This window comes from Vipera ursinii (assembly GCF_947247035.1).
Source record: "Vipera ursinii genome assembly, chromosome: 5".
Lineage (NCBI taxonomy): Eukaryota > Metazoa > Chordata > Lepidosauria > Squamata > Viperidae > Vipera > Vipera ursinii.
Genome location: NC_139518.1, coordinates 47339146 through 47364027, shown reverse-complemented (window position 1 = coordinate 47364027; position 24882 = coordinate 47339146). Strand labels below are relative to the sequence as shown.

Below are 24882 nucleotides of genomic sequence, written 5' to 3'. Positions count from 1 at the left end.
TGCTGCAAAAGGGGCCCAAACCAAGTACTGAGTACATATGCATGCCTATACTTTTCAGAGGTCTGATATTGTTCTATGTACACTCCTTATTTTATTGATTGCATGTAATATTCTAATTTTCTGAGATTGTGGATTTGGGGTTTTCATGAGCTGTACGCCATAATCATCACAATTATGACAAATCACGGCTTGAATTATCTTGCTTTGCATGTAATGAGTCTATCTCATATATTAGTTTCCCCTTTTAAGTTGCATTACTGAAATAAATGAACTTTTGCACGATATTCTAATTTTTCGAGTTTCACCTGTATATTGTGTTAGCTCAACAGGTCAAAGACAGTTATGCTGTATCTTTAACAGGTCCCAGAAAACTTTATGTATACACTTTATGTATATCACATGTAAACCATTCACAAAGTTATTTTCACGGATGTAGTTGGATAATTTGTCATTTGTCACCCTTGAACAGACATTTCCTCTGTTTGAAGGGACCTCATTCCCTAAGATACATTAACATTTGGGTCAGAGGGAAGAAAGAAACAAACTTTCCAGATACATGCACATTATTATTCTCTAACAGTGCATAATCTGCAGATCAATCCAGATATGAATTCACAGGACCCTGACAATTGTGAAATTATGCTATTCCACTACCTGCAGAGTGCCTTGAGTTCCTGAATAGTGAACTGGCATATTCAGTTGAACAAGATGTCTTGAGCAGTTTTATCTTTCAAATCCAACATTTTATATATATACCACTGGTGATGCAGGATAAAGCGGGAGTTGATTTCAACATTGTCTATCCTTGTGTTGATTGTACCTGTACTAAGTTATGTTGTCCCTATTCCATTTGCTTAAAAATATGGCATCAAATCAGACCTGCTGTGATGAGAAATGAACACTGCGGGTGGGACTTCATAAAGCATATGGAGGTCCTCCAATCTTTCCCCCCTCTTTCCACATACTAAGAATTTGGATAATGCCACCATTTGAGTCTTAATAAATCAATCCTCTTTTCTCAACCTGGCCACCCCTTTCCCCTTTCAACAGATTTATCACATACTTTACAGTCTATAAATGATTTAGATTGCAGCAGAATGATGAGCTAGGATTTTTATTACCTTTTGAAGGCTAGTTAGGCAGTTCTTTCTGTCAGATATACATTAGAGCTGCAATCGTACAGTTCTAATGTAGTTGGCTTAAATAATGCAGATTCCATTGCCATATCAGACTCAGCAAGCTTTCTTGAGACACTGACCTTCTATAGTCTGTTTTCCAGAGTTTTAAATTTCTCACCTTTACCTTATCTCTCAGTAAGATGCTGCCATGCTACCTCAAGGTAGCAAGGAAGTTAAAATATCTTCCATTACAAGTTATTTTATAGTAACAGGGGTAGGCAACCTTGGCTCTTTTATGACTCATGGACTTCAACTCCCAGAATTCCTGTAGGCAACCTTGGCTCTTTTATGACTCATGGATTTCTGGGAGTTGAAGTCCATGAGTCATAAAAGAGCCAAGGTTGCCTACCCCTGCCATAGGCCATGCATTCAACCCAACAGTAAAAGATGAAAATATGGAAACCTGACAGTATTCTTGGATGTTTTACATAAATCCTTTAGCTAAACAATTTCCCTACCTTCAAAGCACCATAATAGGCAATAAACCCTCTCTCTACTTCCATAATCCAGGAAGAATAAAATTACCAGTTTCCAATCGAGAGCAAGTTGATCACTAATTCTTCTATGTCTGCTGATTATTATTCTTACTTGAGGTTTGCTGGACAACTCTGTATTAGCAAAGTGCATTTGCTTCACCTAGAAAGGCATTTTTTTAAATTTCAGTTTGATGAATCTACCCTCAAATAGTTCCAAGGAAGAAATCTTCACAGGAGAGAGAAAATGATTGTTCTTCTATGCTTTTAAACTATTGCATCTAATGGGCCAATGAAAAAATATTGTCAGTTTTTTCTACACTAGTTTGATCTAGGAAACACCCTTAAAAACTATTTTCTAAATTGACCTGGTAATAAAAGGTCAAAAAAATGAATACTGAAATTTGAACTATGGATCTTCCTACCTATTTCACTTGCTTGAACCTTAAGCAAAGGTATTTTACTGTATTGCATGTTATTGCTGCAAGATACTATAAAGAGAAAAGAGTATTTGAATTTATTCTAGGGAAGGTAGAGTTATTACTTGGATAATGCTCTTTTGGTCTTTTTGCCATGTACTGATTCCATTTTTATATTCCTAGAGCATTTGAATAGGACAAGGTTGTTCAGACCATTTATACTCAGCTCCATGAGGCTCAGTTCTGCAAGATCTTTTAGCAAAGTTATCTCCTTTCTTCTGACAACAAAAACAGCATGCATATTTAGCAAAAATGTCATTCTGCCCCTGCAGCCCCTGCTGTGAACTGATTAGGCTCATAAAAAGAAATAAGACTAATGCATTCACTCAATCAAGAACTAAAAGTGTGGCTGGAAAAATATCCTAATTCTAGGAAGGTCATCAGCTGTAGGTTATAGAAAGCCTTTCTTATTTTACACCCTTCTTTTTCACACTATGAATAAATATTACACACTTTTTTTTCCTCCCTACTGAAGCTAGTCTTTCATCTAGACTTTTTTCTATCTACTTCTTTTGGAAATCCCACTCACTCCATAGATCCTGTATTGCACATGTGAGGAAACTTGGTGCTTGGAGCCACATAAAATATTTTTGGGGAAGGCCAAGAGCTGCAGTGGAACAGGCAATGATGCAGAGCAGATTGAGCTGCATGATATGCATGGGGCAGCACCAGAGTTCTTACATGGATGTTTCTTACTCATCTCCAAATGAAGAAACAATATCACTCAGACATAAAATGAGATTCTGTACAGTACAAAAAAGGGGGCCCTGGTTGCCCAACTTTGCACTACTAGGTTATACTCAGTATCCATCACAATTCTAGCAAATAAACGACCTTTTCCAAGATGGCTTTGTAAAGAAGGCAGCACTGATGATACTCTTAGCCTTGTCAGGTACAACAATGGCACCATCCTTTGTTTCTTCCTCAGAAACAAGCATCTAATAAAATTCTACCCCTATGGTAATATTTTAAGATGCAGAAAACTAGAATGGCATTACGGTTTGTGCATTCTCCCAAATCTGATTGAGAGACATGCACAAGATTGCACTGTTTAATGCCTAAGTATATGAAAGTCAGAAGTGCTCTTCTTAACAGGAAAAGAAAAAGCAGTACTTCTAGAAGAAAATATAACAAATAACTCTTTTGGATAGTATCATCATGTACATTATTGCTTCCTCTGTAATTTACTTCATAAACATCCTGTATAAACAATTGGGTTGGGGTTTTTTTTACTAAATAGTGGCCATTGGAATAATATCAATGAGAACCAATACTTTTTTCAACATTGTCTGGTTAGAAATGAAAATCCAAAGTTCCTGGGTTTTATCTAGTGTGCTCAGATGGGCATGAAAGGGTGTTTTTTTTTTACACAGCAGTCTTCAATGCCTTTTGATACAGAGGTCTCCCTGAAGAAAGAGTTGGAATTAATCTAAGGTTACCCATTCACTGTACCACAGTAGACTGTAGGAAACTCCATATGAAAGAATCTATTCTGAGTCATATGCAGGGCAACTCTCAATATAATATCAAGTCTAGAAGTAATACCTCTTCCAGAAGTATCCACAGGGAAATCAAGAGGAAGAAAATGCATTGTATCAGAGAGACATAAGCTCCACACTCCATTTTCTATGCATTGTGATAGTATCTGCAGGTGACCTATGAAAGAGATAAACTTGCTTTGCGAAAGTACAATGCTATTTTGTACTTTTTGACAAAAGCACTGGATCCTGAGGATGCAGATGATCTTTCTCATCAAGTTAGGATTAAAACTTTTTTTTTTAAAGAACAGTTCCTGCTTCAACTTTGAACACTTGAGTACTGGTTCTATGAGGAAGTGTTACTTTCCACCAAAACAAAAACACACAGGTAAACAATGTGTGAAGGAATGACTTGAGTGTCTTCTGTAGGTTTATGGCCTGTTCATTGTCATTTTACAACAGTACCAATAACAGGACCTTAAGGAGTTTCTTATGCGACATCAAATCTTATAGATGAATTTGAGGCCATGTAGTCCATGGCAGGAGATCCACGTCTGTATTGAAGGTCTGTGTCCAATCCATTTAATAGGACCAAGGTTTAAGAACTAAAAGATATTTGTGCATGTCATCCATATGACCTTTCCTATTTGAACCTCCAGAATAAATAACATTAGAGTACTGTTTTACAGTGAAATCTGCATTCCATATACACTGTCCACTCTTTGTGTTGAATTAATGCTCCTCTGCATGTAAAAAAAAATGACAGGCCTGTGACAGACGTAATTTTTTTTAAAACAAAATACCTGACCTTTTAATTATCTTGCAAATCTAAAATTAAAATAACTCTGGGATGATTATCTAGTCCCTCATTAAGCCACCACTGAATATTACAAAACTTAGAACTAAGGTTTGATCAAAAGGTGATATGCAATCAAAATTGGTAAACAGTTGAACAAGATGATTTTACATTAAAATACTAAATATTTTTTTTTCTTTAAATAGTGAAATTAAATGCTATTTAACTAATGTCAATGGAAGAAAGACACTATTTGCTAAGCTCTTCACCAGGGGAAACCACACACTAGCCTATCAGTTTCCAGCAAACATTTTGTCTTTTTCATATATTAAACAGAAGACAAAATTAAACAAATCTAGAAGTTAATGGTGCTGCCACGGTCCTGATCAGTTAGTTTTTTTTCCCTGTGAATAAAAAGGGATTCATTTTATGCTTGTATCATATAATACATTAACTCCCACATTGTTTGATAGAATAGACAGTGAATGGGTGAATGCTGGATATGTTAAATAATGCTATTTCCAAATAACTTTGGAGCACATTTGTTATAAAGAGAGCCTTTTGTCTGCTGTTATTACTTTTTGGGTGCTAGGCTTGTTTGCTTTTTATTGCACTGGTATTATTTTAATTTTCTTTTGAAGAATGTATGCCACTGAGCCCTGTTTAGATTGGAGCAACATCTAAGTTCCAGTAAATAAATAAATAAATAAATCCGAATGGCTGATGTTGGTACTAGCTGTGGATTTCTTGTCTCTCCCTTTATAAAAATAAATTCTGTGCCTTTAAAAAAAAATGCCAGAGAATTGGAAGCTAGGCTCAGGTACTACAAAATCTTTTCTGAACTCCATCAGGGTACCGTACTTCCTATATAACAGATGTGGCAAGAGCAAGCACTAAAGTAAAAGGAATCTTTTTTTAAAAAAATTGGGCCTCAAAGAATCTAGGCCCACCTTTCCCACTGGGGACATTTCCAACTCCTGGAATTCCCATTCAGCATTTTCAATTGTTGGGGATTCTGGGAGTTTTAATCCATCTGAAGAGAAATAGATTGAGAAGACTGGTTCAAAAAAATGTCCAATAGATAGCAGCTCTAAACCACAGGGATGTTGTTTTTTTTTTAAAAATAGCAGTACAATCCTCTACATATCTATGTAGAAGCATATACTATTCAGATAAGAAATCAAAGGTTGTGGAAGTGTGCATAGATTTGTTGCATAAATGTGTTATAGCCGAAATATATAGACAACTATTAGTTTAAAAGCAGAACCTCTGGTATAACTCTGACAAAGCTTAGAATGTGCCACTTTTGTTTTAAATGAAGGAGATACCCCCAAGAAACAAAATATAATCTGCATTGCTTATCAAATTAATACGACCATATCTTTCTTAATTTGCAAATCTCACATTTTTAGATTTTAACCAAGTTTTAGCAAATAAGAAGCAAAATCTGACCATTATGCAATGTGCATATCATTCTTAATTATAGCACCCATACATTATATGTATTTTTTAATTCTGAACTACTGTTATGATTAATGTTTGGTCCATATGTTTTCACTGCATCCAAATAGAAATGACATTCCTATTTCACTGAATGATAGGATATTGCCAGATAGTTCAACCCATTTTTCCAATGTTTACCCCATTACTGAGTATCTATTTAGAGTTATTCCCAAAGGAATTCATAGACAAAGAAGAGTGTGATCTTTTTTTTAAAGGCTATCGGATTCCTTTCTGAGCAACATATCCTTATTCTCAGACACAGTTGGGTACAGGTAAACCAGAACAAGGCATTGCACTAAGTGATCACATTTATTTGAATATTTTGTGTGTGTGTTCTAAAATTGGTTACAGAATAAATACCTGCATCTTATAACAGGAAGTCCTTTTTTTAATACAAAGTGCTTGTTAGAGGAAGTTGCATCAACAAAACACAGGAAGCCATGTGTGTACTTAAGCACACACTTCCCTCCTGGAAACTAAAACAGATTTTTAATTTTTTTTTAAGTTTCTTTTCCCTTTTTTGTGCATTTCATTTCCTGCCATTGTGTATTTACAAATCTCTGAAAGAAGAAGAAAAAATGCCAATATGTACGATACGTGGCCTTTTAACACACAAAAAAAATCAGCCTTAAAAAAACCTCTACAAGTGTCATTTCTTAATGAATCAATGATAGAAATTTGTCTTAAAGATGGGAAGGAAAAAATAATTAAAAAGAAAACCAAAGAGCCCAGACTTTGAAATAAAAAGGATCATCTGTCCCTTTAAGCTTTCCCCCCAAGAAAGTAGCATGTCACATGATCCAAAGCAAATACTTGACTGAAATTCTTGTTAATTTTTCCCATTAGTTTCCCATCCCCAACCTGATACAAAGAAAGGAATTTTAAAGAATTAAATTAGAAATAATAGATGACAACAATGCCCCACTTTGAATCTGGCATGTGCTAGGGGAAGATGGAAATGAATTTGATTTAAAACAACAAAAACTAGATTAAAAAATTCAAAAATCAATAGGATTTTACCAAGACCAGATGGTTAACTGGTGACATAGTGTTTGGTGGAAGGCTGACCATAAACTCTATAGAAATCCTGGCGTCCATGTTGCTGAGATGCATCAATCCATTCTCTCACTGCCAATCCTGGAAGCGACTGAGGTACAGATGGAGCAGGTGGGAGTGGGTGGGAATATTCTTGTGATGACACTGTCCATGGAAAGTGGCCAGATCGTGGATAGGGCTGATGCCCACTGTGATTAGATACTGAGGAACAGTAACAGTTGTCCACTGAGCAGACAAGAATTTTGCGCCCACCATACTGAGACAGCACAGACTGCTGAGATGATGTGCTGTTGGGATAGTGAGAAGGATTGAACATGGAGCTGGAGTGAACTGGTTGGGGGCCACTGGGGAGTCCTACTATGTGCTGCGTGGAGCTACAAGGCACCATAGGTTGTGCAGACTGGCCTTCACCAGCCGAAGCCCCCTGGCTGACGTACTGGTTGGCAACGGGTCCCGAGGATGGCTCCAAGAAGCTGGCTTCTGGGAAAGCTGTGGAGTGCTTGCGTTTCTCGGCTCCTGAGTTACTGACACTGCAAGGGTACATAGGGATGCTCTGCAGGAATGGCACAGGGGTACTGAAGGGACCTGAAATGAAACAAGAGAAAATAGGTGACATCTCCATTAAATGTCACACTGCTTTTTCAGCTGAGTGACTACTATAGCAGCACAGATCCATATATTTGCTAGTAATGTAATCAACTCTGGCCAAAGACAGACATGATCTCAAAACTAATAGAAACTAGGAAAAGAACCCAATTATTCTAGCTATTCCTTTTATACTTTCCACAAAAGTAATTCTAGGGGCCTCCTCCATTTAGATGGAGAAGTCTGCTGGCCTTCAGTTCTTATAATGAGCAAATAGAAAGAGAAAATATTTTTCACTAAATGTTGTTATCTATAATCTGCAGGAAAGACCCTGAAGATGGTGGTAACACGGAGTGTTTTCCAATATGCATAACAAAGTCAAATATAATTTTGATGCAACACCTGGATTTCTGGAACCCAAAACAATGGGCTTAAAGGTTTATGCTTTCCAATGTATTAATTTCTTCACTTATATCAAGATAAAATGGAATGAGGGCTTACAATCCTGAAAAAGCTAGGGCACATTCTCATAGTAATTTCCCCAACAACGGATGAATGTGAAATGCTTTTCCAATCATCCAGTCTCATTCTTGAAACACACAATTTTGGATCCTTGAGGAACTTCCTATCATTGACCCAATAATCTATTCATGGAACAGCCAAATTTGACTCTTGTATTACCTACAACTTGTTCATTATTTCTAGCTTAGTTTTTTTTTTATCCCATTTATATCCTGCCCTTCTCCGAAGACTCAGGGCGGCTTTCTCAATCAGATTAAGTGACTAATGATTATGTGGTGAAAATAAATAATCTGATCTGCGGCAGCTTCTTATTCATTAAAATATCAAACAATTTCAACTTAACATGTACCATTTGGAGACTATGAATAAAAAAAAATCCTATTAGGTTAAATAAGAAATACCATCACTATGCACTTTTGCCAGAAGTATGTAATCTAGGACATGTACACATTAACAAGCAAACACTATTTATATGATTCCAGCAAGAAATAGTACACTGAAGACCAGGAAACTCAGTGAAAATTCATTTTTGGCATATTTTCATCTTCTGAAGATTATGTTGCTGGTCATTTTCATGCATGGTGCACTCTTCAAATATTATCCAGCATATATAAAAATGGAAGCAGAAATGGAAACAAACATTTTATGAAGAACCTCAAAATGCCCCAAATGCCTGGAAATTGTCCTTTATAAGTAATGTACACTGCACTTAGCCCAACTGTTGATTCTATAGCCCATAATCATTTGAGCATGAATCATTTACTATTAATGGTAAAAGGTAGCTTTGGATACATAAAACACACTGATTTTGGCCTCAGTGGAAATCTTTGATAATATGGTCTTACCTAAAATTTATAGAAATTCTATTATTACATATCTAATGGATTGGGCAGAGTCAGTAAGTAAAGAAGGTATCTCTTTTCAATATGATTATAATTTCAGAACAATATTAAGCTAACATAAAATAACTCTCAGACACATAATACATAGTAACATTTTATTAACTATTAGGTCTTAACAGAATACAAAATATAAAACACAGAACAATAGTAAGACCATATATTAAAAATAGAATAAAAGAAACTGCAAATCATACTTCCATGTCACCCTTCCAACTGACTTCAATCAGATTCACATATGCAGTTCTCAACTCTTTGCTTTGTTCAAATAAAGGGCCATATTATTATATGTCCACGTAATAATAATGTGCATAAATAATCAGAAAGTCTGCAATTGTGACAAGATATATTATTATTTAATGTTAATGGGTTAAGTGGTTTAGAAAGAATTCTGGAGGTAATACCTTATACTGTCATTTTCTAATGAATTATTTCTATGAAAATATATTTGGAGAGACTATATAACATTTCATATTACACTCAGATCATTTGCTATCTAATGTCATCTCATGGAAATATTCTGATATACAAATATTCCCATATAAGTAGAGACTATAAAATTATCATTCACAAATATTATAAATTAGGAATTGGTAACCTTTTCAGTCACCATAGCATGATCTCAGGCAGTAATGGAGACATCATTGATCAGTATAATTAGGTGAAATCTAACGAGAACACTGGAATCTCATAGGATTTGACCATTTTCACTTGAAATTTTTTAAGATTCAATATATAAATGTTAAAATCTTAAAAACATTTGACCATTTATCATTTTTGTAGCATATAGATATGCCATCCAGAAATGTCCTCGACATTCTAGAACCTAGGGGCAACACATTTATAACCCCCTTTTCATCCTTCCTCTCATAAATTTTAACCCATTAACAGCCATTCCAAGTGTAACTGAATGTAGCCAAACTACAGCTGGTGAAAATAGCATCCTCCTCACCCCCAGGTACCTGACAAATAATAATAAAAAGCATATTGGTTCTTACAGAATTACTGTGTGTGTGTCAGCATTATAGCAGTTATTGGAAGAATATCTTAAATAAAAGAGACTGTACTTCTTTAACTTCTTTCCTGCATTAAGGCCATGCTCTACAAGACAGAGTAGGAATTCTATGGCCCTTCCAATGCTTTTGGATTACCAGATCCAATCAAAATGGTAAATTGTGAGAGCTGGGAGTCTAACAACAATTGGAAGGATTCAGGTTATAACTCATCAGATTTAGTTATTTTTCCATTACTGTTAAGACCACTGTGTTAAAAAAAATTCAGAATGCCTTTTGTTTCTAAAATTTATCTAAATTTTAGCAGATCTGGAACTAACAATATACAGTGAAAATATCGTGGGAAGAAAATCATTTTGTGTCACATCCATGCCACAATCCTCTAACCCAGGGGGTGTCAAACTCAATTTCATTGAGGGCCGCATCAGCTTTGCAGTTGCCCTCAGGGGGCCAGGTGGGTATGGCCAGGGTGGGTGTGGCCTACTGGGTGGGCGTGGCTAGAGTGCATATGGCCTACTGGGTGGGCGTGGCTAGCTCTACATCGTTCACATCAAGGGTGCCTATGGGGGCCTGGGCAGGAGTGGGACAGATCTGAGGGTCTCTGGCAGAAGGAGGGTCTCTGGGCCAGGGCCAAGGCAGTGGGGGCTGTTCCCTCACTGTTTCCAGGATGGCTTCGTGGGCCACATGAAACCACTTCATGGGCCGGATCCGGCCCCCGGGCCTTGTGTTTGACATGTCTGCTCTAACCCTTTAAAATAAAAATAAATTAAATTGCCAATTAAAAAAGCAGCTGACTGTAAGGAATGTCAAGACAAATTAAAAGAAATAACACAAAAGTGTTAATTCCCCCCCCCCCCAATAAGGTAGTTGGAAAACCATGTACAGATTTAAGATCGGGACCCAATCTGGGTTGGTCACCAGGATCAGAGGTTTAGTCTTCCGAGCTTTTGGACTTGTGCTGGAACCCATCCTCTGGGAACTTCTCTCTAGCACAGATATGTCAAACTCATGATGTTGCGCAACATATTGGAACTTTTCCCCCATTGCCGGCGCGGTTTCCTCGTGATGTGTCCAGCCTGTGGGCCGGCAGTTGGACACCCCTGCTCTAGCAGAATGTGCACTTTGGGCTATTCAATGTATAGTATTTATGTGGTGCTTGGTTGTGTGGCTTTTTAGTGGTTGATTAGTGTGCTGATGGCCAGCTATTAAGTCATTGGCTGATTTAAAATTCCTATTCTATAAAAACCCAGATTCTCCTGGGATTATTTCCTTGAAATATAAAAGCAAATCTGTGAATATGGTGTGCAAACTCTTACTTATTCCTAGGTCGTATAGATGTAAAACTCAATCCAACAATACCCCCAAACAAAAAAAGGTCTACTCACATATATGATGTCACATTTCCGTTACCTTGTTTTCTGTGGTTTCCAATTTTCAAAAATAATTGTTTAAAAAAATGGAGCTGAAAGATACTCTGTGCCCAATTCATGCAAATGGAAATTCAGTAGTGAATATACAAATGATGAAAAGTCATGGGAAGCATCACTCACCTTCCAGGAGCTTCCGCAATTGTTTTTCCTTCTTGGCAATCTCATTCAGGAAGAGCTTGGAATTGAGGTGGCCAATCTTAGGAGGGGGCAGACTGCCTCCTGTGCAGTTCTGAGTCCTTAAAATGAGCATTACAATCTATTACAATGTATTTTTTAAACGAAAGCCAGCTGGAAAAATATCCACAGTGCCTCTTGTTAAGGCTCCATCCTTCTGCTAATTTGAGGGAAGCCTCAATTGTTCAAAAATTTCTCTCCCAGTGGATTCTGGCAAAAAAAAACCCCATATACCTAAGAAGAACTTTCTCTTCTCCACATATCTTTTTTTTTCTTGTAAAACAATTATGTAAATTTAAGATTTCCCAGGTCTTTTTAAGAAAATTGTGTTCTCAACTGCTAAACACCATCTAAAGTAATATTTTTCTTACAAGTTTCTGTCACTACTAACAGTTTATTTAGGGCAGTGATGGCGAACCTTTTGGAGACCGAGTGCCCAAACTGCAACCCAAAACCCACTTATGTATTGTTGGGTGCTGGGTGGGCATGGCTCATTGGGTGGGTGTGGCCCATTGGGTGGGCATGGTAACGGCAGACTGGGTGGGACTAAAAAGTTCAATCAATTCCAACTTTGCGAGATCATTTTTTTCCTGTGAGAAGTTGAAATTGATTGATTGATTGAACCTTTTTTTTTCACATGGCAGCAGAGGCCTAAAGCGAAAAGGTTTTATAAAACCCAGCTGAAGGCCTAGGACTGGGGTGACAGTGCGTGTGCCCACAGAGAGGGTTCTGCGTGCCAACTGTGGCACTTGTGCCATAGGTTCGCCACCACGGATTTAGGGGATTCTCTCATTTTGCAGATACAGGGCATAATTCAAAGCACCTTTTTGGGGGGTCTGATTTAAGGGGACACAAGTAACACAAGGGTACAGCAGAAACTAAAGCACAACCCCCCCCCCAAAAACCCCCCCATAACTTAGTTCCATCAATGCAGAAGCAAAACTTGTATTTCTCATATTTTCTTATATTCTGAGTAAACTAGACAACAGAGTTCCATTACAGTGCAACAATAACCCATGGTTATGATAATGGCAGCTCAGGAAAGAAATCAGTTTTGTTAATGTTATCTTTACAGCCACTCAAATGGTTATCTGGATTTCCTGCATTTCAAACCACCCTCTATTATGCAATCCCAAATTGCCGCCAATAGATTTCTTACCTATCCATCAAGATCTTCACCGACTTTGTATTCTAGGAAAGAATAAAGAAATACAATCAGTAGTCAATCATATGATTGCAATCTGATGGCACATAAACTTCTGTTTTCCCGATTCTGCAGATATCTAGGGTGTTCCCACTGATTATATAAATTAATTCCCAACAATCTATAAATACTCTATAACCAAACTACCTGACAAGTATCATGACTCATAGTTGTATGTTTTGCATATTATTAGATTCACTCTCTGCATTTTCCAAAGTTTTTCAGTTAACAAGAATGACCTCTGCTGAAACTCTGGAATCTAGTGACCACCATTATGAATTCTGCAAGGTAGATGGCAGTTTTTTCTTCTCAGGAAAGATAATCTGGATTGCTTTTCAGGGTTGTTATAAAGTTCATGATAATATTATGTAGAGCATTCTGAAGTACTATATTGCCACTTTTCTCCCCTCTGGTATACAGTATTACATTATGCTTCTACCAATACCCCTTCATTTCTCTGTTGTATTTGAAATATATGGGATCAGTATGGAATCAGCTAATCAAGTTCAATCAGTGGTGTACAATATACCTTAGGATAAATGCAAAAAATACTAGTAGTTTTCACAAAGCTTCTTGATTTTAGATAGATTTGCTAAAATCTCCTGGATTATAACAATGAAAATAAGAGAGCTTCCTTAATTTTACAAATTTAATTAATCTTACAAATAATCATCTCTCTGAAACAACTAGCAAAAACTACTAAGCAAATATTTTGAGTTAGATGAAACCCCGATAACTTTATATACTGCACTATATTGAGTCTAGTCTTTATCATTTTAGCTGTAGTATATAACAGATAGACTCAGGATTTTAGAGCACAAGATTACCACTATTGCTTTCATTTCACCACACTTCCTTGGCTTCATGAATCTACTGAACATTAACAATACTGAGAGTAACCTCACATTCTGCCATACTTCTAGTAGTCTGGTTTGGAACTCTTGCTGAAGCACAATTAAGTGCAATATGATGTATCAATCCATTTAATGAGATATTCTAGTAGAATGTAAATATCTTGCCAGTCAATTATTGAGATTTACAAGGAAGCCTCTTTTTAATAGAGGCATTAATATTCATGAGGTGAAAAAACTTCCTAAACTGAGTATTAGGCCATTTGGTGTACATGAAAAGATTTTTAGACAAGAATGCTGAGTGGAACCTTATCCAGAATTTGTGGTCTGAAGTAATATTTTTACTCATTCATCTGTTGTATGACCTAAGAAGGCTACATTTAGGAATCAATAGGAGGGTTGACTGGGCATCTCCAACCCCAAGGGAAATCCATGATACTAAATAAGCTAGTAAAAACATCTGAATACATAAACCTAAAAGTTGTTGGTTGGATTCTACCCTTGGGCCACTTGACCAAAATTATAATAGTTTGATTTTATTTTAACTACAATAACTTTTATGGCAGGTAATAATATTGTTATCTTTGCCTTAATTCTTAAGACAACTTTCCTCAACCTGATATTCTTTGAGACATGGTGCTAAAACTCCCAGAATTTGTCACAGCTGGGACTTCTAGCCTAACACATCTCTTGGACACCAGATATGTAGCTATTTTTAAAAAGCAGTCAATAGAATCCCTGAACTTATTTTAAAGGAATGTTATTTGAAATATCCATCTAAATCCATCCCTGTCCATGGGCAGAATTGGAACTTTCTATCCTGTCTTAAGAGCTGCATGAAATGTGATAGCTGATGCTGCAATATTATAAGGATAGGTTTGAATTTTGTATGAGTGTTAGGGTTTAGAGGGATTTGAAGGAGAAATAGTCATTTTGTGCCATCAAGTTAGTGTTAACTCTTGGTGACCGCACAGATTTTCTCCAGGAAGATACATCCTCAATCTGGCCCTTAATGTTCTTCCACAACAGTGTACCCATTGCTGTTGTAACTGAGTAAAGTTTCAACCTTATCTATTTAGGAAGGAGAAACTGTGGAGCCATAACTGGGATGAGAGCAACCAGAGATTCAACAAGATTGTTGTGCTATATGTAATCAAGAGTACAGGTAATATTGCTGATATTCATGTATCCCTGGCCATTAGTTCTTTTAGGCAGCTTGGGACAGTGTAACTTGGGAAAATCATTTTACCAAATAATAATGTGAGGTAGATTAGGTCAAGAGATGATGAACCATCCTAAATCATTGAAAATTGTTATATTATGATCTTTTCTGCTGTATATTCAACATAAATTTGGCTGAGAATATCGTACATAAAATAGTTTAGCACTTGTCCAATTTAAGTCTTCTGCTCTACTTAAAACTAGAACATATATTTTGTTCATATATATCTATACACAAGGAAGAAGGAACTTTTAAAAAATATTATGCTACCAAACTATCCAAGTTTAACATTTATCACTGATTACGTCCTTGATCAATTCTATCTGCTTGCCAAGTGGTAAGATTAACCACACATTTGAATGTCTCCATGGTATACTATGTGGTAAAATGAAAGAAAAAATAATTTTCTACATGGGCTAATTTTCAGTTGTTAGTAACTTTAATTCCCACTGTTAATTTTGACACTGCTAATTCTTCATATGCAGAAACTATATGGATCTTAGCATTAGTTTGCAATACTGAATGTTTAAATCTGTAAATGAGAGCTGAGAGGAAAGACCTGTCCTACTTAGCCCAGAATTTTTCTATCAAATTTTGTTCTACTTCTCTTATTACTTCTATAAACCTTTTGCGGAGGCATTCTCATCCTTTGTGGGCAAAGCAGCATTTTAACAGAAACAGTGACTGCATTTCTATATCAAACAGGGAAATGGAATAATAATTGCATACACTTTAGAATTCTAGGGGAACATATATTCTTTCATTCTTTCTCTGCACAATATCTTTGTGTGTTTTTGCAGAAACTTCAAAATTATTAAAAAAGAAGCCATAAATAATGAAACAAACAAGTCAGTAAAACTACAGAAAGTTAATCAAATCTAAGATAATATAGTTTCGCCAGGTAAATATGGAGGATTCATCAGGGTAACTTGAGAAAAACAAATGCAAAGAGATGGAGAGAGCATATGCAAGCTCAAAAGGTTATAATGAAGAGAGGGGAGAACAAAGGAATTTCTATTGTCAGGATGGGAGACAAAGATTGGAAATGAAGTTACAACTTTGGAGCTTAATGCACTCAGTACTGGCTTGAAGTGACTGTTTAAAAACTCTTAATCCTTTTATTCTAAGTGCTCAACCCAGATCTCTCCTACTCCAAACACATCCCACTTTTCACCTTCATGAAGTTGATGTCTTCTGTCTTGTCATACATGACCTGAACAGAGCTTAGCAGTTTCTTGGCCTCCTGCATGCGTTCGCTCAAATGCAGCACCTGGGCAGCATTCTCATTGCAGAATTTGGCTTGGGCCTTGTCAAGGATCTCCATTGTTTTGCGCAGGTCCTCATCAAGTATCTGATGCATCTTCTCATACTGTAGGCGCACCTCATCCTTCAGCTGGCTCACCTTCTCCTATTGATACAGAGAAAGAGTGCCCAGAGTCAATGGCCTCTCTTATTTATTTACTACATCACTCATAATGGATGGTGGTGGTAATGCTGAATTCAGACAATTTATTCTAGGCAATTTTCACTCTCATTTTTTACATAGGTTCATTTGCTTTGCTCTATTGGCCAATATAAATGCTAAAAGAAAAAAGTTACTTCAAGAGGTGAATTCAACAGAGTGGCGAGGGTGCACATCTTAGCAAATGGCACATAACAGCTGTAAAACATCATCTACAAGAAAATAATTTTTGCTTTTGGTCCTTGATCAAGATCAGGCCAAATTAATCGTAGATCAAGATAGCAAAGATTGCATTCCAGCAGTGAATAGAGCTTTTTCACAGACACACTGTTGTACATCAATGCACCCCCTTAGTCCCGGCTTCTCTCTCTCAGGCAAATCTGCTAGAAAGACAATTTTCCCATCTAACAAACAGCCGAAGTTTGAGGCTGAAATAAAATAAAATAATTTTATTTCTGCCCTGGAAGTCAGGCACTTAAGAAAAAGGGTCTAAGGTACGAAAAATACCTCTAGATTAGTGGTTTCCAATGTTCACGCATATCATAATAAGATATAAAGGAATGATATAATTAACATTAAAGAGATGTAGTGAATAAATGCTTCTGGTGGAAATTCTCTAATTGTTCCATACATGGAGGAACAATAATATATGACTATGCCATTTATTTGGTAGAGATTCCAAAGACTAAACCTCCACTGGAAATGCCCCTATCAAGAGCACTTTCTTGATAGATGAACAGAATTCTTCTTGGTTTTAGCTTTATGTAAATTAGAATTACTTCAACCAGGCGCTTGTCAGATTCCAACTTGTACAGCTGCTCCTCAATGTCTTGTTCACGCTCTTCCAGACGGTCCTGCTGCTTCACCAGCATTTTCTGCAAGAGAAGGAACCAGCAGAAGAATGGCTGTTAAGATGCTTTAAGGGAGAGGGGAAAAAACTAAAAGGTATATAATAATTACAAGGAATGTTGGAAATGCTCATTAAGACTAGTTCATAGTCTTCCACTGTTCTTTCTGTAAAAAGTAGCAAGATGACAACAGCAAGCCTAGATTTGTATTTCAGTACCTAATCTGAAAAGTGTTGTTAATTAGAAGAAGAAAAAATGATAAATGATTTTGTTCTTCTACTCATCATCACTGCTTCTATAGTAATATGCTATGAACTAGAACTGTACATATTACAAATGTGACTCTTACTTGTTTAATCAATCAACTTATAGGCCATCTCAACTCTACGTGACTTACAAAATATAAATAATTAGAATTTTAAAAAGAACAAGAAAGAGACAAGGAATGAAGAGAAAAAAATTAAGAACAGTAGGACTGCTAAGGACCACCTTAAGGAAACAAACTCATCATCAAAAATATAGATCAAAAAGTTGGATTGCAAATCACCTGACCCACAGCCTGATGAAAAAGTAGGCTTTTTGAAAACACAAGGTTGGGGCCAGACAAACACTGGGTGAAGGCTGCTTTTCTTGAACTCCCAATTTTTCTCAAATTCTTGAATGCCATGCAGAAGTTATTAAAGACATGTGCCTCAGACAAGGTAAACCCATTATGTTACATAAGACCTTATTCAAACCAGTTATTTTTATTTTGTAAGCAACAGGACCCACACTGAAACACACACACACATGCGCACACATGCGCGTGCACACATACACTGAATATTTTGCTAATCTGGAAAAGATGGAAAAATTATATTGGGACACTTCTTGTTCTTAAATGGACTTTTTACATACTTAGATGTTCAAATCTTTGGTATGAGCAAAGATAACCCTACCAAACTCTATATCTTTGTTTCATAAACTTTAAGAGATTAAAAACAGAATTTTTACCAAAAATATTTTTTTCAAGTTAAAGTGCAGACTAGATGTTCTATACATATTAGAGACTGTATTAATACTACAACTATAGTAACAAGAAATTAAAAGTAATAAATATTTAACTATGGAAAATCAACCTTAGATCGTTTCCTTTGTATTTATTTCATCCTCGCTACTATTATGATCTTATTTTTCACCTTCAAAGTTCTTCCAATTCTGAGAAAATTATTTCTGAAATGCTAAAACCTATTGTGTAAACAAGAGAGTTTTCACTTCAGGTATCTAAACTATAGCATGTTTTAGGAAACTTCAATATAAACAGAAATAATTGACAGCATTTTACATCAAATCCTCTAAAAATTCTTAACATTTCTTTGCACACACTTATTATGCACTAATTTCAGATAAGACCCGTTCTACTAAAAAAAACTGTTTCCCTGAGTCATTTGGGTAGGGGAAGGAGAAGAGGCAAAGAAAGAAAACGATTCCTCTCTGATTCAGAAGACATTGGAACTTATTGAATGTTACAAAGAACGTTACTGCAATTTCAAACAAATGAGTTTTCTGTGATAATGAAGAGCCAGATAAACCAGTCTTGTAGAATTTCTTCCCTTTGCTTCAATAAGCAGCTTCTGCATACAAATAAAATGCACTTTGATTTCAGATATTACCCAGATATGAAATTTATTTTTATATGATGACAGTAATTTCAATTGTTACATGAACTTTCTACCTTTGAGCACTTATCACCCAGCTAACTGCAGGTTACTTCTCTGCTTTACTTCCATGGAAATGAAGTTGTTTTATTTTTTCAATGTTATGAAGATGACTAGGCTGAAAGACACTGACATGCCCAAGGCCACGCAGGCAGATTCTTGTCACAGCAGATTCAAATCATCCTAGTTCAAGACCAGCACTAAATCTTTACATTACACTGGGAAGAATTCTCATGAACCTATTGTCATTACTCACTAGATAAAATGGTATCTCACCTAGCTGGCAGTAAGTATTAAGCTAGAAAAAGTTTAGAAACACAGACGGATACATAGGTCAAATAAATAAGTTGATGAGGATGCCATATATGAAAATAATCAATGCCACATCCTAGAATTTGTCATAAGTAATAGCAGAGAATTAACACTGATGGGTTTGAAATAATGCATTTTGACATACTGAATCTATACAAGGATGTGTCTCACAAGTAACATAATTCTAGATATCTATAGAGAAATGACTTTCACACTTGATATTTTTCTGCAGCAAGCACATACATGTGTAGTGTAAATAATAATACTACATTCATTCATTATGGTCAGTTTGGTAAATATTTGAAATTCGGCTAGGAAAATCTTGTGAAAGATAGATTAGAGAAAAAGCTGAACTGGAGGCTCACCTTTACCCTCCAAACATTTTGATTATTATTGGGGGGTGGGGGAGAGCGTGGGACGGTTATTGTGTTTTGTATTTGGGGTTTAACTTCTCTAAGCTGCCCAGAGTCACCATGAGTGAGTTGAGTGGTCATAAAAAGTTTATAAATACATAAATATCAATAAAGATTTATCTACAAAATTTGCAACTTCTGCCTCCTGAGAATTGAGAACTTGGTCCCCTGGAGATGCTACCTCTTCAAGAAGAGCTAGATCCACTAATATTCCATAGTACAGATTTATTCATGTGCTCTTTTGACTATACTAAATTGATTAAAAATAATTATTCTAAATAAATAAATATCTATGTATTTTATTTCATTCTCTTTCTTCTGGCTACCTCCTCCAACTAATGAAATTCAACTGTACCATTCAAGCTGAGTTCTGCAGTAGGAAATCATCATCATTTGTGTAGTACTAGGGAGTTTTAATCAGTAATAGATTATTTAGTTATCTTATTTGTATACTGCCCCATTCCCAAATGCTGGTGATGAAACTTAAAATAGAAAAAATTGCATTTAAAAATAATACAAACCATGGCTATCATGTAATTAAAACAGTTGGTGGGTTATTTAATTTTTAACTATTTAAATTTATATAAACTGCAGAGAATCGGCACCAAAGGTAATTATAAATATCTATATAAATTATAAATAATATAGACAATACATTTAGATGTAATAGAATACTAGAAGATTCATTCTTTTCTGGGGATAAGAAATATAGGATAAATCTCCTAAAAAATTCTCTGTAGTCAGCCTTTCTGAACAGCTGTCCAGGCTAAATGGAAAACACATTTGGAAGAGCAATTTTAAATACTTAACTTTAAAATAATCTGTTTCTTCAAAACATTATGCAAAATAGCTTTGTTTCCTACTCAAGCTATGTTAGTAATTGATAACAAAATCTCCAGGAACTGGAGATAAAGGAGACAGCAAAATATTTTAATTTAACACAAAGTATTCACATTTCTAGCATTTGGGGAAGAAAACCTCAGGTGACTGCATATTTTTCATTATCAACACATTAAAAAATATAAGCTTACTATTTCAAAAAAGTGGGGAAAATGGAAAACAAGCTAACCTAATTTACCACTTAGATGTTGTGTGTATGTGCATGTATGCGTGCATTCCTGCACGTGCATTCCCCCCATTCTTATCCATTTATTCTCTGGAGGGGAAAATCTACCTAACTTTTTACTTGTTGTTGTTAGTTGCGAAGTCGTGTCTGACCCATCGCAACCCCATGGACAATGTTCCTCCATGCCTTCCTGTCCTCTACCATTTTCTGGAGTCCATTTAGGCTCACGCCTACTGCTTCAGTGACTCCATCCAGCCACCTCATTCTGTCGTCCCCTTCTTCTCTTGCCCTCAACCTTTCCAAGCATTAGGCTCTTCTCCAGTGAGTCTTTCCTTCTCATTAGGTGGCCAAAGTATTGAATTTTAGCTTTAGGATCTGGCCTTCTAAATAGCAGTCAGGATTGATCTCCTCTAGGACTGACCGGTTTGATCGTCCTGTAGTCCAAGGGACTTGCAGGAGTCTTCTCCAGCACCATAGTTCAAAGGCCTCAATTCTTTGGCGCTCAGCCTTTCTTATGGTCCAACTTTCACTGCCATACATTGCAACTGGGAAGACCATAGCCTTGACTATATGCACTTTTGTTGGCAGGGTGATGCCTCTGCTTTTTAGTGTGCTGTCTAGATTTGCCATGGCTTTCCTCCCTAGGAGCATGCGTCTTTTAATTTATTGGCTGCAGTCCCCGTCTGTAGTGATCTTGGAGCCCAGGAAAATAAAATCTGTCACTACCTCCATTTCTTCCCCGTCTATTTGCCAGGAATTGAGGGGCCGGATGCCATGATCTTGGTTTTCTTAATGTTTAATTTCAACCCAAGTTTTGCACTCTCCTTCTTCACTCAGAACAAGAGGCTCTTTAGTTCCTCTTCACTTTCTGCCATTAAAGTGGTATCATCTGCATATCTTAGGTTGTTGATATTTCTTCCAGCAATCTTAATTCCAACTTTTGATTCATCTAGCCCTGCCTTTCTCATGATGTGCTCTGCATATAAGTTAAACAGGCAGAGTGACAGTATACAGCCTTGCCGGACTCCTTTCCCAATTTTGAACCAATCAGTGATTCTGTGTCCAGTTCTCACTGTTGCTTCTTGACCCGCATATAGGTTTTTCAAGAGACAAATAAGATGGTCTGGTACTCCCATCTCTTTAAGAACTTTTTACTACACCCCCAATAAAACAATAAGGGCAATGAAGATCAAGAAGAAAAATGGTGGTTAAAATAGGAAGAGGAAATAGCAAAAAACAGTTCTGAAGGGATTATTGCTATCATAAATAGCCAATTGAGGTTTATAATCAAGTACTTGATTCTTGTCTCAAGTTGAGAGAAGAGTAAATCAATTTAAGTTCAAGGAAGGCCACTATCTTCTCTATCCATGAAGCAAAAATATTGGAACTCTTTCCTTGTTTTCATTACGCTTCCTGCAGGTCTCAGGTACCTTGAACCCTCTTATCTACAGAAGTTGGGATAAAACAACTGCAACACAACAGATAAAACCGCTTGTAAAACTATGCCTCTTAAGGAGAAAATAATTCATGTTTGGCTATTTAGCTAGCTCTCTCTAACCTATCCTTTAAAAGATTTCACAAAAATGATACCACAGATTTCACTGAGGAATCCTTAGTCTTTTAAAAGAGAGCTGCATTCTGCCTAGACAAAGTACAACTAGAGCTGTTTATAAAAGCTCAGCTACTTTGCTAGTTTATTAAGAAAAACTAAACTAAGCTCTGTGAAAGGCTTGGGCATGACTTGGATAACACCAATGTATCCAAACAGACAGGGGAAAAAGCAGGATACTGTTGTTCTTTTAGCATCCATTTAGAAATGTGAGCTGGATAAGGTGCAACTGCTATCAATTCCTGGCCTAATTCTATTCAATTTCCTGTCAGTACAAGTCAAGAGCTGAGACTTTTTGCATTCCTCTCAGCTCATCCTCATTAAGGAATGGGGACATCCCACATTTGGCAGACTTCTCAGTTCTTTCCCTGAATTGAAACACTAATATGTTGGAGTAGGACCAACAGCATTCACAGTATGCAGAAGCAAAGCTTTTAAATAGAAAATGAAAGATTTAAAATAGGGGAACAAATATGGGAGGCACCAATGTGAAGCATCTGCAAATCTATCACTTTTCAACATCTGTATCATTAACTGCTGAATATCACAGATTACCTTCTGTCAACCTGGTTCCTCTTCTGAAAGAAACTATAGCTCTATATAGAGCTATAGTTATATATTGTAGCTCCATAATTCCCAGTGAGTACTACGGCGGCTGGTGAGGATAAGAGTTGTAGTCTAACACCTAGAGAACTAGGTGGGAGAAAGCTATAATGCACTGGGGGGAGGACTCTTGATATTTAACTTGCTAATTTTGAATATCACTACTGCTATGATTGTATTTCATCCAACAGGGTTAAAGGAGCAGGGGAGCTTTGGCTGAAGGCTGTTCTTTGGACAAAGTGCAATGAGGCTATTTATTTTTTTCAGGAACAAATTAAATTCTTTTTGTTTCTCCCAGGGCTGACATCTGAACCTCTGCATGTCTGCTTTTGAGTATGGCATTGGGGAGGGATAGGATGCAAACATCTGGAGATAAGTATGATGAAAATTCCCTGTCCCTTAAATGAATGAAGGAGCAAATTTAATATATATTTTATGCAGATACAAAGAGTGGTGGGATTCAAATATGTGAACAATCAGTTCTCTGTGTGGATGCCGCTTCCGGAAGTTCATTCTGGGCCTGGGCAACAAAAAATTAGCTATCAGTTCTGCCAAACTGGTGCCAACTGGCTGAATCCCACCACTGGATACAAAGCAATCTTTGCTATGCCTTCTGTTGAATAATCACTGACATAGGAATGTTTACAGATTCCAATGGCAGTCACAATGGATTGCCGTTGTACAAGTACAATCATCTTTGATTTTGAGTGTAGCTAATATAAATATTCCAATGTTTCTAGATGGCCACAGACTTCAAAACTGGGTAAATCTTTTGCTCAGATCTAGCAAACAATTATTACCATTTCTGAGACATTAATTAATTTTGAATAATAGTGGTTCAATGGAGAATTTTGCAATTTTTAGGAAATCTAGTGTCTACTATTAAAGATCTTTAATTTTTTTTAAATAGCCCATAGAATATTTCATAAACTAAATGGAATGAAAAGTATTTGATATAGATCAGCATTTGACATATCCTTACATAGATGATAGTTAAGTAGATTCAAACTTAATATCACTGCCATAGACTCTTCAGCAATATAATGTCCTAACACCTTTTGTCTCATTTCTTTCCAGAAAGAATGTAAACTTTTCTGTCATAGAGCAAAAACAGAATTGAGATTCGTTGTTTTGCTACTCTGCTTTATTTTTTGTTGTCACTTAATTGGAATTAATTTTCTGTTTTAGTGCAATCATTGGAGGTTCAGTGTATGTGTCAATGATATAAGTTCAGGGTGGGCAGAATAAAAATATTTTAAATTAAAGTATTAGCCAAAATTTCTAATGCTGGGCTGTTGCAATCAATCACAACCATTCAGAGAAGTGTCTTGAAAAAAGAAGCATCTTTGTCATTAATCCAGTGATAGGAAAACATGATCTATGTCACTGATTCAAAAAAGGAATAAAAAGATCTGAGAGGATCAGTTCCAATATTATGCTGAGATAGGATTTTTCTTCTTATTTTCCCTGACATAAATCAAGCCCAATGACTCATCCAGTTCCATTTATATAAAGTAGAGAATATCTAGTGACGAGTTAGAAACCCTGGAAAATTTTCCAACAAATCAAAGACAAAAGAAAACCATATGCATTGATTCATTATTTAGGTATTTGTTTTCCATCCTGACATTTTTAGTTTATCAAGATATCTTTAAAAAACTAGTGATAGTTTCCTCTTATAAAGGAAGATGACCATACACCAAACAAATGAAGGGAACACACAAAAAATTACTATTCAAGATTGTCTTTGTATTTTACAGTTTACCTAACAGAATGGTACACTCTCCTCTTACATACTTTAAATTTCTTTCACATTCCTTTTCCCTGAATTTAAGAAAAAAGAGATTTCTTCCACAACATCAATGTGCTATTAAAAATAAAAATATTTTACAATGTGAAACTGAGACATGTGGGCCTTGATAAAGCATATATTGCAAAAAATAAACTTACATTTCTCATCTCTGTAGTTAATCAAGTTTATAGCAAACCATGGCTCATAAGCATACTAC

At 36.2% G+C, this 24882-nt stretch overlaps 1 protein-coding gene across 3 annotated transcripts in view; it reads right to left on the bottom strand.

Moving 5' to 3' along the window:
* Positions 1-6197: 6197 nt before the first annotated feature.
* Positions 6198-24882, bottom strand: part of TRIM8 (tripartite motif containing 8) — a 59000-nt gene continuing 40315 nt past the window's right edge. For all 3 annotated transcript variants that reach the window (XM_083364398.1, XM_083364397.1, XM_083364396.1), the window contains 5 exons: positions 17105-17200; positions 16038-16271; positions 12746-12777; positions 11533-11648; positions 6198-7548 (listed from right to left, as the gene is read on the bottom strand). In XM_083364398.1, coding sequence (XP_083220524.1) covers positions 6941-7548; positions 11533-11648; positions 12746-12777; positions 16038-16271; positions 17105-17200 — 1086 coding nt within the window. In that variant the 3' untranslated portion in view covers positions 6198-6940. The remainder of the gene's footprint in view (positions 7549-11532; positions 11649-12745; positions 12778-16037; positions 16272-17104; positions 17201-24882) is intronic.